Genomic DNA, 17,600 nt, shown 5'->3' on the forward strand with positions numbered 1-17,600 from the left:
TAATCGATCCACATCGCGGGACTTTAGCTTTACAGCGTGATTGGAATTTAACGGCAATGTTTACACTTTAGAGGAGACTGTATTCACCGTAAACGCGGAATATGTTGGCTCAATCTGAAATTACCTTTATATTTCTATTGCGGAATCTAATGCTTCAGCGTTACAGATTGAATAGAGGCCTAAATCACGTGTCAACTACTACCAGCCAGGACACGTTGCCCTGCGACTCAAACCGACTTTAAGCGTGTATCCAGTAACAACTATCTGTAGTTGACCTGAATATCGGCATTTGTGGTTGCAATTCATGGCTCATGCTTGATATTACAACACAACAAACATGCAACATCAAGTGTGGTGTCATAGCTCAACTTTAGAACTGTACCACAAAACTATGAGCTGTCCCCAAAAGTCTAAATTGACATATGTAGAAACTAACATTTTCATACCAAACCTTTAAAAACGCTATTGAGTTTAATAAGGAGTGATTATTATCAACTCACCCGGTTGTGCTGCAATCCTAGGTTATCCTCTACGGGAAGTGCCGTTGTCTCTTGTCCACACCACACCATGAGGACGAAGGGTACTAAACTCACCAGCACCCTCATGATCATCACTTTCTTGAAGCTGCTGCAGGTCTCGTGGCACAAGCCACATTTTTATAGACCCCCATACACACACACAAACAGGAGCGTTTGACGCAGACATGAGTAATTACCAATATGAGCCCATTTCCTGTTAATACGCTGTAGTACATAAAAAAAAAACAGACAGTATGTTCTCTGAATTAGACATCACAATTAAGTGGATGTAATTTCCTTTAAAAGCCTCCCTCCACCACAACTTGTAGCATCTTCTCCTCTAAGTAATTATGCACTGATTAAGTATCAATTTGCCATGTGTTCCATAATTGTAAAAATAAATGGTAAGGACAAAATAACAAAAGTGTGATGAAAGTTAGGAAAGGATCTCAAAACTAAGGGCTCTATTCAATCTGTATGCTAAAGCAATCCATGGTTTGGTTTAGTTTCCCCTGGCACCATTTCAACATGTCAGCGTTTTAGCGTTTGTGGCACAAATCCCATATTTGCATTTTTTTGCACACCATGTCCAAATCATTGGCCCCGTGCCTTGAATGGAATTTATATCACAAATGCTAAAACATTAGGATGGTAAGCCAGCAGCATACCACCCTGCATCCCACTGCTGGCTTGCTTCTGAAGCTAAGCAGGGTTGGTCCTGGTTGGTCCCTGGATGGGAGACCAGGTGCTGCTGGAAGTGGTGTTGGAGGGTACACTTATTTATGACACTTATTGTCATTCTTTATTTAACTAGGCAAGTCAGTTAAGAACAAATTCGTTTATACAATGAAGGCCAACATCGGACGACGTTGGGCCAATTGTGTTCCGTCCTATGGGACTCCCAATCATGGCCGGTAAGAGTAGGGGTGTTAACTCCGGTGTCCTGGCTAAATTCCCAATCTGGCACTCATACCATCACATTCACCTAATCATCCCCAGTTTACAATTGGCTCACTCATCCTCCTCTTCCCTGTAACTATTTCCCAGGTCGTTGCTGTAAATGAGAATGTGTTCTCAGTCAATTTACCTGGTAAAATAAGGGTTAAATAAAATAAAAGCATGTGGAAACAGTGCCAAGGAGACTAAACCGAAGCATGAATTTCTGTCATAGCTTGTCTATAGACTTAGAGGGTAAAGAAACCAATGTTTCATTTTGTAAAGGTAATTTCCAATTGAGCCGAAATATACAGTGTTTACGGTTAATGTGGTCTCCGCTAATGCAAGAACAGGAACATTCGCTTGAAAAAAATTTATCACGCTGCAACACTAAATGTCCGCAATGTGGAACAGCTGCTCAATGATATGACAGCTCCAGTTGCACCTCCGACATCACCTTAACGAAAAACAATGATATGCTATAGAATTGTCGTTTACTGCGGGTTAATGCTGATCTGATTGAATCTAGGTTTACGGCATTCTTTGGTAACGTATGTCGGCTCAATTGGAAATTCCCTTTACATTTCAATTGCGCTGTAGCGGGATCTTCAGCGCTATGGATTGCACATAGCCCTATTAACTGCGTTAGAGCTGTCAAATCCACAAGTGGCTCCTGGCGTTACCTATCACGGACATTGCCATTGGATGCACCAAGACGCATCAGTAAAAATCCCATGCAGCCGCGTTACAAGTTCGAACACTGGCATGTTGATAAGGCTGATTTTTTTTTTCGTTTAATGGTTTTAAATGAGTGTCATTATTTATATATAGCCTACTCTTTTTCATTCTGAACTTCTAACGTGGGTGGGATAGGACGGTTGTGGTTTCGTGACAATGACGACAGGAGCAGCTGCTCACCAATTTGACCAACCTGGACTCGGGTATACGTAACATTGTAAATGAAAATCCGTCACACTCAAATTAGTATGATATGTTATGTTTGGTATGTATTAATTTGGGGATGTCCGTCATCCATTTCGTATGATATGTTACGAATTACAATTTGTTGTGGCTAACTTTAGCTAGGTTAGGGGTTAAGATTAAGAGTTTGGTTAAAGGGTTGAGGTTAGGGGAAGGGTTAGCTAGCAATCTATGTGGTTGCAAAGTAGCTAAAAATTAGTTTCAAAGTTGCTAATTAGCTAAAATATCCAAGTTGTCTGTAAAGAGATTTGAACACGCAACCTTTGGGTTGTTAGATGTACGCATTATACACCCAACCTGACCAACCACCCTACTTTTGTTTTTGCCTTAAGGAACCTTCTTTCTAATGTAACCATACCAAATGTAACATGAATGCCATGGATTTACATTGACTATGTTACGTCTAGTCTGAGACCAACCTGATATGACAGCTCTAAACGCACCTCTGACACCACCTCAACAAAAGCAATGAAAAGCTATGCATGTGGCTAACAAGGGTTAACGCTGATCTGAATTAATCCTGGCTTAAACCCTATATAGCTTTCACCCATTCCTCTTTCTCAGATTGGAAGGAATTGCAGGCCTATACATTCCCCAACAATATGTGTAATACAAAAACCACAAGAAGGTGGTATGCTGCAGGACCCAATTTGATTCAAGTTTTTGGGAATATGGGTTCTTCTCGTGTCTTCCTCAACACAACTGTATAATGCATTATTGAACAGGTTACATCCCAAACGGCACCCTAGTGCACTACTTTGATCTGGGCCCTGGTCAAACATAATGTACTCAATAGGGTGCCATCTGGGACTCACTGTCTGAAGGATGACTCGGCACCAACACCCAGCTGCACTGCCATCAAAGAGCTATAATAGCCTCATATGTTTTATTACAACCCAACATTAAGTCATTTAGAACACTTTCCTCCTCAGCAAGCCCCTAATTGTCGATGTTCCTTTTTCCGATGGATTAATTAAGCCGTGGGCATAAACAAAGGATCGACCCAGACAAATATTTATTTAAATCATTAACAAAGTCAATGCTGAATCCAAATAGCAAAGCTATGCTAAATGGGTTGAGTGGTGATGACGATCCTAACTTTGATAATGGAAGACCCATGTTGTCTTTTTATGATAACTAATCTGTAGGCCTACATAGCAAAAACACTGTTGCTTTGTTTGTCATTTTAAGAAGTTAAGTCAACTAAACAGGAACACCAGAATGTATTTACAACAAGCCTACAGAGATAAAGGCTCCTTTAACCATCAAAAGGATTGACAATGGCAGTACATCTTCCATACTGAATGTCAATACTCGACAGTGGACTCCTTTCTTATAGCCTCGTTCGACCATCCTGATCTTACATTTTGGTGGACCAGGCTACATTTCCTATGCACTTTTCCAAAACCCTTTATCTTGATCTGAAAGGATTAGATAGTTGAAAGAAACATGGCAGATATGGCCAGTGCCAGTGTTAAGCAGGAGCCAATTGCTAAAATGGGGGCCAATGAAGGTATTCTTGGAAGAACCTAACTGCCCAAAATAAGTGACGGTGGATGGCTAGAGAAGCTGAATGAGGGGAATTTAAGGCCTAAAACAAAGGCGTCAAAGATCAAAGCTACAGGTGCACTGGCAAATTAGCTTTGAATTGCCCAACGGATTTCAACAGGTGAGTGCTACAGCTGATATTAAAGGAAGAACAAACTGTGTGCCTGCTTGAGATGTAACGTTTCTCACTTATAAGCCAAAAACACTGAGAAGATCTGAGCAGAGTGAATTGAGATCTGAACAACACGTTAACTATATTGCCATCGCCAATAGGTGAGATACCAATTCCGCTCTCTCCACAAATGTGATTAACTTTTTCCGCTCAGTGTTCCATACTGTAAAGTTGTAAACAAATTAGATGCATTATCAATCGTTTGAAAAAGTTCAGTAACCTTAGAATCCAAAACCCTTCAACACCTTCTCAAAGTAAGAACAAACATGCACTGACAAGATGGACTTGACTAAACCACTAAATAATTTCCAAGACACATTTCAGACTATATGAGTCTATGTTCAATCTGTGTTTTCATGATTGATATCCAGGAACCACAGGGACAAGTGTCTTAGGGCCACCTACTGGAAATGGCTTGAAATTACACAGGCTACAAATAAACAAAAGATTGTTCAATTGGTTTGAATTGTGCTAATTTGGTAAGCAAAGGCTTCAATGGATTTCATGAAAGAGAGATGCTCTCACTGATTTAACAGGGTCATTTTATCAAAGTTTATTACTGTACCATGGGCCACCGCCGCAGTTGACGCCTCGTTCTGCCCAATGTAACCCTGGGCAGTTATAAAACAGAGCAAAACCTGAATCCTGTTTTTCGCTCGAGGCTGGAGTGTAAGGACCACAAAAGCTAATTAAAAAGGGATTTAAATCTTTATTTAGCCTAATACAGTACCATGGTTAACCTTAATCCAGTGTCAACTGTGAGAACTCTGGGTCGAACATGATTGGAGAAACTAGCCGACAGTTTATGGTGTAAATTTTGGGGGCGAAACCAAAGAGGGAAGTCGCGTCTGTGGCAATGGGCCCTACAGTACTAAGCACTGCACTACCAACCTCATAGGGGAAGTGTTGACATACACTGATTACTTTTCCCACTTCATCATAAATAAAAACTAATAGTACATCTGAACCCCTTTTAAGAATCTTAAGATACAATACGTCTGATTGAAGGAAGGGGTCTTTAAATATTGATGCTTGGTTTTAGAGAAGTAACATCTAACATAAATCCTCTTGAGCTAGAAAATGCCCCTCATCTCTTCTGGCCTTCCGTCTCTGCGCCTGTTTGAGACGGCGTTGCTCCTTAAGCGTTGTAAGAGGAAGAGGAAACGTTGCCACCGTGGCCTGTCCAGTTGGTGTGGATGTACTTGCCAGGGTTTGACAGAAGTTCATACGTGTGTGCTCCAAAGTAGTCCCTCTGGGCCTAAAGTGACAAACACACAGAGATAAGAGTTGCCTCAGTAAAATGTTGTTTTATTCCTTCTATATTTTTGCCAATAAAGCGACGCAAGATGCTCTCGCAGAAGAGTGTGTGCCAGAACAGCCCGGCTGGCACATAACGTTTTTGTAATGTTCTGCAACGTTTTCACAACTTTGTAAAACATTTCCTTGCTAGCTGGGCATATGGGTGGGCCTAAATGCTGCAGTATCCATTTAAATATGGTAGTTACATCATCGTCTTAGGGTCTTAAAAGTCCACCCGCCTCCCCCTGCATCCAAACACACACTACCCTTAGCTAACATCCACACGTGACAAGACCGTTTTAATCTCTTTCACTTTGACATATGTTCTTGTAGGGGGAGGTTTGTGCCCTGAAGAGAGTGGTGTGTTGTGTCACTGAGTTGCTCCTTAAGCATGGTAAGAGGAGACGCTTCCACCGTGGCATCCAATGTGTTGTTACCTGGAGGAGGTTAGCCGGGAGCATGTCGTGTCTGTAGCCGTCGTAGAAGGACAAGGCGGTGGTGAAACAAGGCATAGGGATCCCCTGCTGCACTCCAATGCTGACTGCCCGGCGCCACGAGTCCTACAGCCATGACAAAGACAAGCACACGCATGAGCAAAAGCACACAGAATAATCTCTAACCCTCTGGGATTTGGGAACATCATGGTGAATACAGTTATTTCAAGTTTATTAGACAAGATCATTGCAAAGCAATATGACATGAACACTTATAATCACATAATTAGATAGCTACAAGGGGTTTATTTATTTAAACGCAGAGACCAAATACAGTATAACTTTGTAAATTTTGCCCTGTCTTGGGCCATACCATGTACAACACTGCAATTAAAATGCAGTATGAATAAGAAGCCCATGACATGTCATCTATATTACAAAAACACATTTCCACCAATAACTAACAGCCCCAATATATTCTCCTTTTGTGGGCTGGGAAATGGTATGTATTACTATAGCGGTGGGGTGGTAACAGCCGTGAGTGTTTGTTGCTAACGTGGCCACAAAGGGGTGGGCTTTCTTTCATCACTTCCTACTCCCCTAGGTGCAGATTGAGGATCAGCTTCCCCTCCCCCAATCCTAAACTTAACCCTTATGGGGGGAAAATGCTAAAAATGACCCAAGTTCAGCATTTTAGAGCAGATTAACCCTACTCTCCTTTACTGTACCTGGCAGTCCTGTACAGCATTACTGAAGAAGGTATCCAACAGCAGATTCTGCAGCTCAGCATCCCTGTCAAAGGCCTCTTTGATCTTTCCCAGGAAAACACTGGAGAAAAGAGATGGTGAGAGAGATACTGGCATCATTACTCACCAAACAAAACAGACAAACAGGGAGGGACTACAAGACCGTTTATTTTCCTTTTCTGGTGCCAAACATTTTGCTACAGTGTGTCCTAATGTATACGACCCAGGGTCACTGTTTTATTATCCCTGAAAAAGGATAAAACCATTTCAGACAGGAGTGTAAGGACCGATCTACTTTAGACGGCTCTGCTCTACTGACCAAGACCATATTCTCAGTTAAAACACATTGCACTTTGAAAAGTAATGTCGGGTGTAGTTTGGCACAGGGCTGAGAGACGTTATGATGAATGGTTTCTGTTTGCTCAAGGTTTATGCAACATCTTTCCCACATTGCGCATTAAGACCAACATTTCCTCATTCTTGTATGGCTCTGATTCTCCAGGAATCCTTCTCTTCTTCATTGTGGTTGACTCACCAGCTGGCTGCATTACAATACTCTGTGGCAGCAAGAATACAACAAATATGACTTGACACCAGAGTTAGGGTGATATCAAATTGAGTCAATTCAGGATGTAAACTGACATTCCAATTCAATAATTTACAAAACGGCATCCATTATTAAATGACTTCTCAATACACTGAAAATGAGAAGCTAGTTATTTCAAAAGTTAATTTTTTTACTGACTGCAACCCTGATTAGGAGACATTTCCTCATTCTTGTCCCACTCCGATTTTCCAGGAAATCTTATCTCACATTCCTTGTGGCTTCGTCAACCCTGCTTTACAACACTCTGTGGCAGCAAGAATAAAACAAATGGCCTCACACTGTGGCCACACGTTCGTAAATGGAGACAGCCTTTTAATGATGATGGTATGTTAGGTCTTACCTTCGGATGATGCAGCCTCCCCTCCACATCAGGGCAATGGCGCCATAGTTTAGGGACCAGCCAAACTCTTTGGCCGCCTGTCTGAGCAGCATGAAGCCCTGGGCATACGAGATGATCTTGGAGGCATAGAGGGCCTGAACAGGACACAAGACAAAACCATTTGCTTGAAGTAACTGATAATTAGCAGAGAAATTCTGTTCCCTTTTCCATGATTAATTTACGGAAGAGTTAAAAAAATAACATTTACTTGATGAGTGGTGGTACTTGGATCATATTTTTGTATGTTTAGCACTTAAAGTGGCAATATTTCAAGAATAAGTGGCAATATTTAGAGAATAAAGTCAAAATTGAGAATAAAGTCACAAGATTATTTCAAGATTAAAGTAGGGGATTTGCATGTCTCCCTGGTGCTGTTGAAATGCCTGCAGTTAGATGACCTGGTGAAACTAGACTTCTGTAACAAGGAAATCCTCTCTTAACACATAATAACCATAGGCCTATTAGGACCTGGAAGAGGTTGTGCCACAGATTAATTTCAGAATGAGGAACCACACGGACTCAGATGTGTGTGTGACATCAGACCCTTCGCTATGAGACTCGAAATTGAGCTCAGGTGCATCCTGTTTCCATTGATCATCCTTTTTTATTTTACCCCCTTTTCTCCCCAATTTCGTGGTATCGAATTGTTTAGTAGCTACTATCTTGTCTCATCGCTACAACTCCCGTACGGGATTGGGAGAGACGAAGGTTGAAAGTCATGTGTCCTCCGATACACAACCCAGCTTCTTAGCACAGCGCACATCCAACCCGGAAGCCAGCCGCACCAATGTTTCGGAGGAAACACTGTGCACCTGGCAACCTTGGTTGGCGTACACTGCGGCCGGACCGCCACAGGAGTCGCTGGTGCGCGATGAGACACTGACATCCCTACCGGTCAAGCCCTCCCTAACCTGGACGACGCTAGGCCAATTGTGCGTCGCCCCACGGACCTCCCGGTCGCGGCCGGTTACGACAGAGCGAACCCAGGGTCTCTGGTGGCACAGCTGGCGCTGCAGTACAGCGCACTTAACCACTGCGCCACCCGGGAGGCCCCCATTGATCATCCTTGAGATGTTTCTACAACTTGATTGGAATCCACCTGTGGTAAATTAAACTGATTGGACATGATTTGGATCGGCACACAAGCCTTCAGAAAACAATATGCAATAAATTATTTGGGAACAGTCTATAACTGAGGAAGCCAACTGAGTCCACCAATTAGCTATAGCATTTTTTGTTTTGCCTACCCCGGCCAAACCCGGACGACGCTGGGCCAATTGTGCGCCGCCCTATGGGACTCCCAATCACGGCCGGATGGAATACAGCCTGAATTCAAACCAGGAACTGTAGTGATGCCTCTTGCACTGAGTTCTTAGACCGCTGCACCACTCGGGAGCATGAGTCAACATGTTCAAAATACTCTGTTTGACTGATTACAAATAAAACATGTGATTTTCCTCAGCTATTGGTGAGAAAACATGACAAGCGCTTTAATAGTGATATGTGGATGAACTCTTGTTTTTACAGCATTGCCCCAGAAACCCAGACATCTGTAGCCTGGCTACCTTTCTGATGTCCTCAAGGAACGAGGCCTTGTCCCCGTTGAACTTGGCTCCCTGGGGCCCGGCCAGGCTCCTGCTGGCCTCCACTCTCTCGTCCTTCAGGGCCGACAGACATCTGGCAAAGACAGCCTCTCCTGTGAGAGGGAGGATGAGAGGCAGAGAGCGAGAGAGAGCGAGCGAGAGGCAGAGAGTCAGCTTCTTTACAGAGCAACACATTTGGTCACAAACCAGGTCGTGGTCATTGGGCACAAAATGGGGAAAATGTTTTCAATAGGAAATCGGACAAGATCAAGTAGGTGGTCAAGGTCTACCTCAAAACATGTTCTCCCTTTTCATTTCTAGTCCTCGTATGGTGATTCCTCACAAAATTAGAACAAAGAAAACAACAAGATTTGGGGGATTTTCATGAAATGTAAAAGACCCTACTATGGATTACATTTAATAAAAATCTCCCAAATCCTGGTATTTTCTTTGTTCTAGTTACGTGAGGAATGACCCAGTAAACAGCTGTGATCTGTCAAAGATAATTGATAGCCTAGCTGAAATTGGCATGCTCAGCTCAAATGTTTGTAGTGACAAAAGGTCTTTGGGTAGTGGGTTCAAAAGGCATATATTTGAAGGAAAGGGTGAGTGCGGGTTTCTCCTTCCTTCATGAATTAGACATTAAGGGATTGTATTGTACACGCTGTAAACTAGACACTGACAGACAACTCCAATATTTACCACCAAAATTCTGCCCTTCTATATCTTTGATCGAATAGGCATCCCGTTTATACCTTAATCATCATCAAGTTTAATACTAATCCCAAACATAATGACAAGCCTACAGCTGGCACAGTTCCTAGCCGACAAAGTTAACACAATGCCGCCCACAACACAAAGGTACCCTATGACTCAGCGTTAGTAACCATCATTATATTGTAAAAGCAGGGCTTGCCACATTCAAAAAAAAGGAACAACTTCCCACCACATGATGAAAAAAATATGTTGGGTAAGCATGACTTGCTAAATATTGCCACAGTGATGCAATGCAATGGCGAGCATGGGGAAGAGAAGAGAAAAAAGATGTCACAATGAGTAAGGCTAAACGAAGCGCCCGACTCCACATTGAACGCAACCCTATTGAGAGCTGAAATCCACCCCCCAAGCCTGCCTTGTATGGTGTGTCCACTCTCTCCCTGGCCCATGGCCACCCACACCAGTTCTCTGCTTTCACAATGAGCCCTTTTGTTCTCTCCGCTATCATTCCCACAGGAGCTCCCTGTACTGATGATACAGGGACAACATTAAATACCAATAACACACCGCAATTTTTTTTATAAAGTCTTCCTTTTCTGTTGCAGAAAAAAGTAGCCCTTTCTATAGCAATCTTGTGGTTCCATTTTCAAATCGTGAGTAAGACTGAATAACAGGCCTATGACATGGTTGTCAACTCAAGTGTAAACCAGTTTGATAATATCACTTAGGAGACGTATCTCTCCACTACTTTAGTCTTTAGCTGGAGGCAGCTTTGTCCTGGAATAACCACACCACCTGATGCTACCTTTAGGAGACACTGCCCATCGCAGCAGCAGCAGACTGAAAATCCCCCTTATGTCACTTGAAATTAGGTGGTGTGACTAGAAAAGCCTCCAATCTTCTTAGGGAGGCTGCAGACACTTCATTGATCACGTTCAGCAGAACAAAGACTGGGCCACTACTGTGGGGGTCAGTTAATGTGCCTAAACATTAGCAGCTCTTAAACAAACCACTACAAGAGTACTAAGTAGTTTGTGGGCTGGGTATCACTGCAAGGGGCGTCACTACAGTCCCTGGTTAGAATCCAGGCAGTATCACATCCAGCTGTGATTGGGAGTCCCATAGGGCGGAGCACAATTGGGCCAGCGTCGTCCAGGTTTGGCCGGGGTAGGCCGTCATTGTATATAAGAATTTCTTCTTAACTGACTTGCCTAGTTAAATAAAGGTTCAATAAATAAAAATGATTCAGTATGCACAAAATGGAAGCCAATGTTCTGAAACAGAGTGAAACGGGGAGGTACTATCTGAACTTATTGAATAACAAATGCTTGTTTCATTTTCCGTTGCCCTAATGAACACAACCCTGTATCATGACTACGCCAACATTGCTGAGATACAAGTCTCTTGGCCAGGCTGTTAACTGCCCCAGGTTAACCTGTTGAGTGTGAGTGTAGGGGGCAGTATTTTGATGTTTGGATGAAAAACGTAGCCAAATGAAACTGTCTATTTCTCAGGCCCAGAATATTAATATAATTAGGATAGAAAACACTTTAAAGTTTCCAAAACTGTCAAAATATTGTCTGTGAATATAGCAGAACTGATACTGCAGGTGAAAACCTGAGGACAATCCAACTAGGAAGTGCCTCTTATTTTGAAAGCTCCCTGTTCCATTGCATGCCTTCCCTCCATTTAAAGGAATAGCAACCAGATTCCTTTCCCTATGGCTTCCACATGGTGTGAACAGTCTTTAGACATAGTTTCAGCCTTTTATTCTGAAAAATGAGCGGGAATGATCACATCACATCAGTGGATTGCTGGGTGCCAGCAGAGTTTTACATGCGCAACAGCTTGGAGCAGACATTCTCTCTCTCGCCTATTAAAAAAACTAAGGTCCGGTTGAAATATTATCGATTATTTATTGTAAATACAACCTGAGGATTGATTATAAAAAAACGTTTGATATGTTTCTACGAACTACAGATACTATTTGGAATTTGTCTGCCCCGTCGTGACCGCTAGAGCCTGTGGATTTCTGAACATAACGCACCAACCAAATGGAGGTGTTTGGATTTTAAAATAATCTTTATGGAACTAAAGGAACATTTATTGTGTAACTGGGAGTCTAGTGAGTGCAAACATCCGAAGATCATCAAAGCTAGCGATTCATTTTCTTGCTTTTCTGATTTTCGTGACCAATCTACTTTGCTTCTAGCTGTTTGTAATGTTTTGTCTGCTGAGAGATGTCCTTACATAAACGCTTGGTTTGCTTCAGCTGTAAAGCTTTTTTGAAATCTGACACGCCAGGTGCATTAACAACAAGCTAAGCTGTGTTTTGCTATATTGCACTTGTGATTTCATGAAAATTAAATATTTTTAGTAATTTAATTTGAATTTGGCGCTCTGCAATTCAGCGGATGTTGATGAAAATGATCCCGCTAACGGGATGGATGCGCCAAGAAGTTAATAAAGAGTGGTACAACTGAAAATAAACCGTGTCCAAAAAAAGAAAATAACCACTTTGCCGACAAGGTGTAGACTACACCAAAGGAGAGCATACACACAAAACAAGTTTGATTTGACTCAAAATGTCAGTCAAAATTGTTGGCAATCTAAACTTTTAGCCTCCGAGAGAAACGTCACTGCGGACGATTAATTTCCAAATGGAGACTTCATGACTATTGTCTGTTTCTCTCTTACCGATCAGGGTGACTGGTGTGCCGTACTCGAGAGCCGAAATAGCCGTCCACTTCCCTGTGCCTTTCTGCCCGGCGGCGTCCCGGATCTTAGGCAGCAGGTGAGTGCCGTCGGTGTCTCTGAACTTGAGGATGCCAGCTGTGATCTCGATAAGGAAGGAGTCCAACTCCGTTTTGTTCCAGTCTTCAAAAGCCTAAGGGAGACCCAAGAGCAGAAGTGAACCTGACAAATAGAATAATCAACTAAGATACGTCATGACATCATATAGTATCAACAGCTGTTATAGTTAGCTACTATGGAGACCATTTCATGGCGAGGTTTATGCTATTAAAGTTACGGTCCTAAGACATTCAGCCTCTTTTCTAAAAGACATATCTATTACATGACTGGCGGAGGAGTCAAAAGCAGAAAGTCATCAGGGGTGTCTGGAATGGTTCATAATTTAAATAAACTTTGATTCATTTTGAATGGCTCACCTGTGCCATCACGTCGTGGTCCATTCCCAGGACATCCTTCATGAGGTGGTACGCCTCGCAGATCAGTTGCATGTCCCCATACTCAATACCATTATGGACCATCTTCACAAAGTGGCCTGCACCCTCATCACCAACCTGTCAAAACAGCACATTTCAAATGACATGTAGAGCCAGGGAAGAGGGAAAGTTGTGCAATTTTGTGCCAAATCCTGTGGACATGAAAAATAAATTCCGCTCACCCAGTCACAGCACGGCTCTCCTGTCCCCACCTTGGCAGCGATGCTTTGGAAAATCTCTTTAATATGTGGCCTGTAGGAGTAAAAAAACTCACATTTTAACAGTTCATAATAATTAAATCATTGATTGTGGACACACGGAACAATATGGGAAAGCTTAAAAATACAGTATGATTAAGACAATTTTCTCACAGATGATCACTACTCCTCCTCATTATAGTCTGTACTCCGGTGTTATTTGGGACACAGTCATAATCAACCATCATTCCCAACCCCTCCATATCAGAGGGAAGGGTAGAGTCCCAAAAGCTCACCAGGCCTCTTTGTGTCCCCCTGGCATCAGTGAAGGTCCATAGCGAGCCCCCTCTTCTCCTCCACTGACTCCACTGCCGACAAACAACAGGTTCTTCTCCTTCAGACTCTTACAGCGCCGCTAGACACACATACACACACACAGTCGACACTACCATGAGACCACACTCTTGACAATGACACTACCATAGCTTTGAAATGGGTGTTTCTGATAAACTTACTGTTGTGTCTCTGTATTCTGAATTGCCGCCATCAATGATAATGTCCCCAGCCTCAAGAAGAGGGACCTGTGAAGGAAAATGGACTGGTAGAAGGGGGCAATCTACTTTAATGCAAGTGCCATGCACAACCAAATGAGCCACATTAGGGACTGTATGTTTGCAAATTTGTAAATTTCCAAAATTTTCCAGAAATCTTGTTTTAAGGATTACGGATTTCCTGCTTTTTCCCTCCTAATTTTGGGAAAGCTACCGGAGATTTTAAACCTTGGGACTAAATTTCACTAGTTCTACATTTTTTCTTTGTGGCATTTCAATACCCCAAATGCATCCAAGCCAGCCATTACCTGATTTGGTGAACTGAAAAAGCCTTGATACATTTGACAGCCACAGCATGACCCATAATTTCTATCCTGTTTTTCTGTTTGTGCCACTGACCAGCTTGTCGATGAAGTCGTCCACCGCCTGGCCGGCTTTGACCAGCATCACAATCCTCCTTGGCTTCTTCAGCTTGGCCACCATGTCCTCCAACGACTCAGCTCCTATTATCTTGGTGCCTTTAGCCTCATTGGCCAGAAAATCGTGCACTTTGGAGACAGTGCGGTTGTATGCACAGACCTATGGAAAGAATAGGTTAGATTAGGATCGCAAAATTCTGGTAACGTTAATAAAATTCCCAGGTTTTTCAGAAATCCTGGGGAAATCTGGGAAGTTTGGGAAAGTTACCAGAATTTTGAAACCCTACGATAGATGTAAGACAGTTTAGGCAAGGGAAAGACTGTAAAAAGTTTAGGCCTACCACTTATGTTGCAGACTATTTAGGGGGTATGTAACTGTATAAACTGCAATATGAGACTTACCACAAAGCCATGATCATTCATATTCAGGATGATGTTTTGGCCCATGACAGCCAAACCAATCAACGCAATATCTGCTCTGTGGAAAGAAAATCATATTAGTCAAGAGTCCTGGTATCTGTTAGTTAGGGCATCTGGATAGAGACTGAACAAACGATAGGGTGCCTCTCAAGCAAGAAATACGAGCCTGTCCAATATTGTAATGTTAGTGCCTACTCTGAATCAATTCTACAACGTTAGGTAGCATATTTTAAAGCCATGTCTATATAAAGTTGATTGAAATTATCATGTAGGAAAGAGTTAATTAAATAGCCAGGATTCACTTAACTATACACGATTACCATGTCATTTACTATTCAAGGTTGATGATACATTTTAATGTTATTATACTAGACCTATGTCGATGTGTCGCGTGCATCGTCAAATCACTTAGTTAACAACGTTTGCTAACGTTAAATCAAAGAGTAAAAACAGAGAGGTTTCTGTGGCTAGGTGGCTAACTAGGCTAGTTAGTAGAGTAGAGAGTTAGTAGAGAGTTAAGGCAGACTGCCCTTTTAATTCCAGGCATGCAACGTTAGCTAGCCATATTACACTGCTGGGTGGTATTGGATAGCTAACTAGCTTGCTAGCTAAAGTGAATGAAATAAAAAGTGGAGTGAGCTAGCACAAATAGATGGTTTATCCATCGCCAGCTGTTTGAAATAATATTAATTCAGTTCTCAGAGACGATAATGTGCAATACTCACTCTGCCATGTTTCTGGTAAGGAAAATAATCCGTCTTCAAGTAACACACACAGCCAATGGACTTTCTTGAGATTTCCACAGTACTTCCTCGTTCTCAATTTGAAGAGGAAACCTCAAATTCAACCAAACCAAAGGATCGCCTATGTGAGATGACGTCAAAGAGCTCAAGCCATATTGTTCTCGAGTTCTCATTCGTGGAGAAAAACTGAGCAGAGATATCAAATATTTCATTGGTTTAAACCCCCTGTCACTCTTATAACTTTGTTACACTCCCACAAATTTCAAGACGACAAGACAACATTGAAATCTAATCATTTGGCTCCACAATGTTTGACCCCAATAAAAATATAAAAACAATCTAACAACCTTTTTCCAAACGCACTTTGAGTTTAATTCCAAATAATGTTATACATTACTATTAAAGTTATATTTGTTGCCTGACCCAATCTTCACTTCTCTCCTTTGAGGACAATATTTTCAACACGACATGTAAAAATGATACTGCCGGACCTGTACACAACTATTATTGTAGTTTATCATGCAGAACTATGTAGCCTATGTGGTGTCAGAAATGTAATATGAAACTCATTCTTCCTAACAAAGAGCAGGAGAGCTGGGAAACTTGAGGAATATAAGGAAACGTTAACAGGAAATAGGTGGCAAAAAAGTCTTCATGAAAGAAATGTCCCCATCTGTACATTCATTTGAGATCGTTTCACTGATTTGAACAAATCAAAGAGGGGACAATATTATCCTCTTCCATGATCATCATAAGATTATATAACTATGAGCCTTATTTTTTTATTACCATATGCTCTGAATGTGTCTTCTAAATGACTGAAATGTCATATAAATGTAGAACTTCAGAACGATTAAATAAGAATGTATGTGATCCAATAGTATCGTCATAATTTTTCTGAATAGCATTTGTGTTAGAAAATGTGTAACGTTTTTTAAAGAACCCTCAGACTACCAAAATATTTTACATACATGGATTACCAAGAAGAAACTACTGGATATAGCAAGAATCAAAGCAACATATAAATCTATTTTCAGGACACCATAAAACATTTTAAATATACTTAATTTTATCAACAAAATGTTTGTCATATTTTGATCCTGAGAGAGAATGACCAACAATATGGCTTAGATTTCTTTATTGACTAACCCCCATAGACATAATTAGAATAACAGCAAAACAATGGGAGTTGGTAGAGGCTGGTTCATTCCACGAAAATATACTGAACAAAAATATAAACTCAACATGGAACAATTTAAAATATTTGACTGAGTTACAGTTCATATGAGGAAATCAGTCAATAAAAATAAATTCATTAGGCCCTAATCTATGGATTTCACATGACTGGGAATGCAGATACAGTTGAAGTCGGAAGTTAACATACACTTAGGTTGGAGTCATAAAACCTTGTGTTTCAACCACTCCACAAATTTCTTGTTAACAAACTATAGCTTTGGTAAGGTGGTTAGGACATCTACTGTGTGCATGACACAAGTAAGTTTCCAAAAATTGTTTACAGATTATTTCACTTATAATTCACTGTATCACAATCCCAGTGGATCAGAAGTTTACATACACTAAATTGACAGTGACTAAGTTGCCTTTAAATAGCTTGGAAAATTACAGAAAATGTCATGGCTTTAGAAGCTTCTGATAGGCTAATTGACATCATTTGAGTCAATTGGAGGTGTACCTGTGGATGTATTTCGAGGCCTACCTTCAAACTCAGTGCCTCTTTGTTTGACATCATGGGAAAAGCAAAAGCAATCCACCAAGACCTCAGAAAGAAAATTGTAGACCTCCAAAAGTCTGGTTCATCCTTGGGAGCAATTTCCAAATGCCTGAAGGTACCACGTTCATCTGTACAAACAATAGTACGCAAGTATGAACACCATTGGACCACGCAGCCGTCATACCGCTCAGGAAGGAGACGCATTCTGTCTCCTAGAGATGAAAGTACTTTGGTGCAAAAAGTACAAATCAATCCCAGAACAACAGCAAAGGACTTTATGAAGTTGCTGGAGGAAACGGGTACAAAAGTATCTATATCCACAGTAAAACGAGTACAACTTCGACATAACCTGAAAGGCCGCTTAGCAAGGAAGAAGCCACTGCTCCGAAAC

General features: G+C 41.6%; 1 protein-coding gene across 1 annotated transcript; it reads right to left on the reverse strand.

Annotated features, from left to right (window-relative positions):
• Positions 1–4,844: 4,844 nt before the first annotated feature.
• On the reverse strand, positions 4,845–15,568 carry pgd (phosphogluconate dehydrogenase). Its single transcript, XM_029664550.2, has 13 exons — positions 15,460–15,568; positions 14,717–14,792; positions 14,295–14,474; positions 13,860–13,925; positions 13,641–13,759; positions 13,330–13,399; positions 13,091–13,225; positions 12,618–12,807; positions 9,186–9,316; positions 7,582–7,715; positions 6,617–6,716; positions 5,892–6,014; positions 4,845–5,413 (listed from the first exon to the last, which is right to left on the reverse strand). Exons 1-13 carry the CDS (start codon positions 15,465–15,467, stop codon positions 5,294–5,296), a joined length of 1,452 nt encoding a protein of 483 aa, XP_029520410.1. The 5' UTR covers positions 15,468–15,568; the 3' UTR covers positions 4,845–5,293.
• Positions 15,569–17,600: the final 2,032 nt, after the last annotated feature.

This window comes from Oncorhynchus nerka, linkage group LG7, assembly GCF_034236695.1.
Source record: "Oncorhynchus nerka isolate Pitt River linkage group LG7, Oner_Uvic_2.0, whole genome shotgun sequence".
Taxonomy (NCBI): Eukaryota; Metazoa; Chordata; class Actinopteri; order Salmoniformes; family Salmonidae; genus Oncorhynchus; species Oncorhynchus nerka.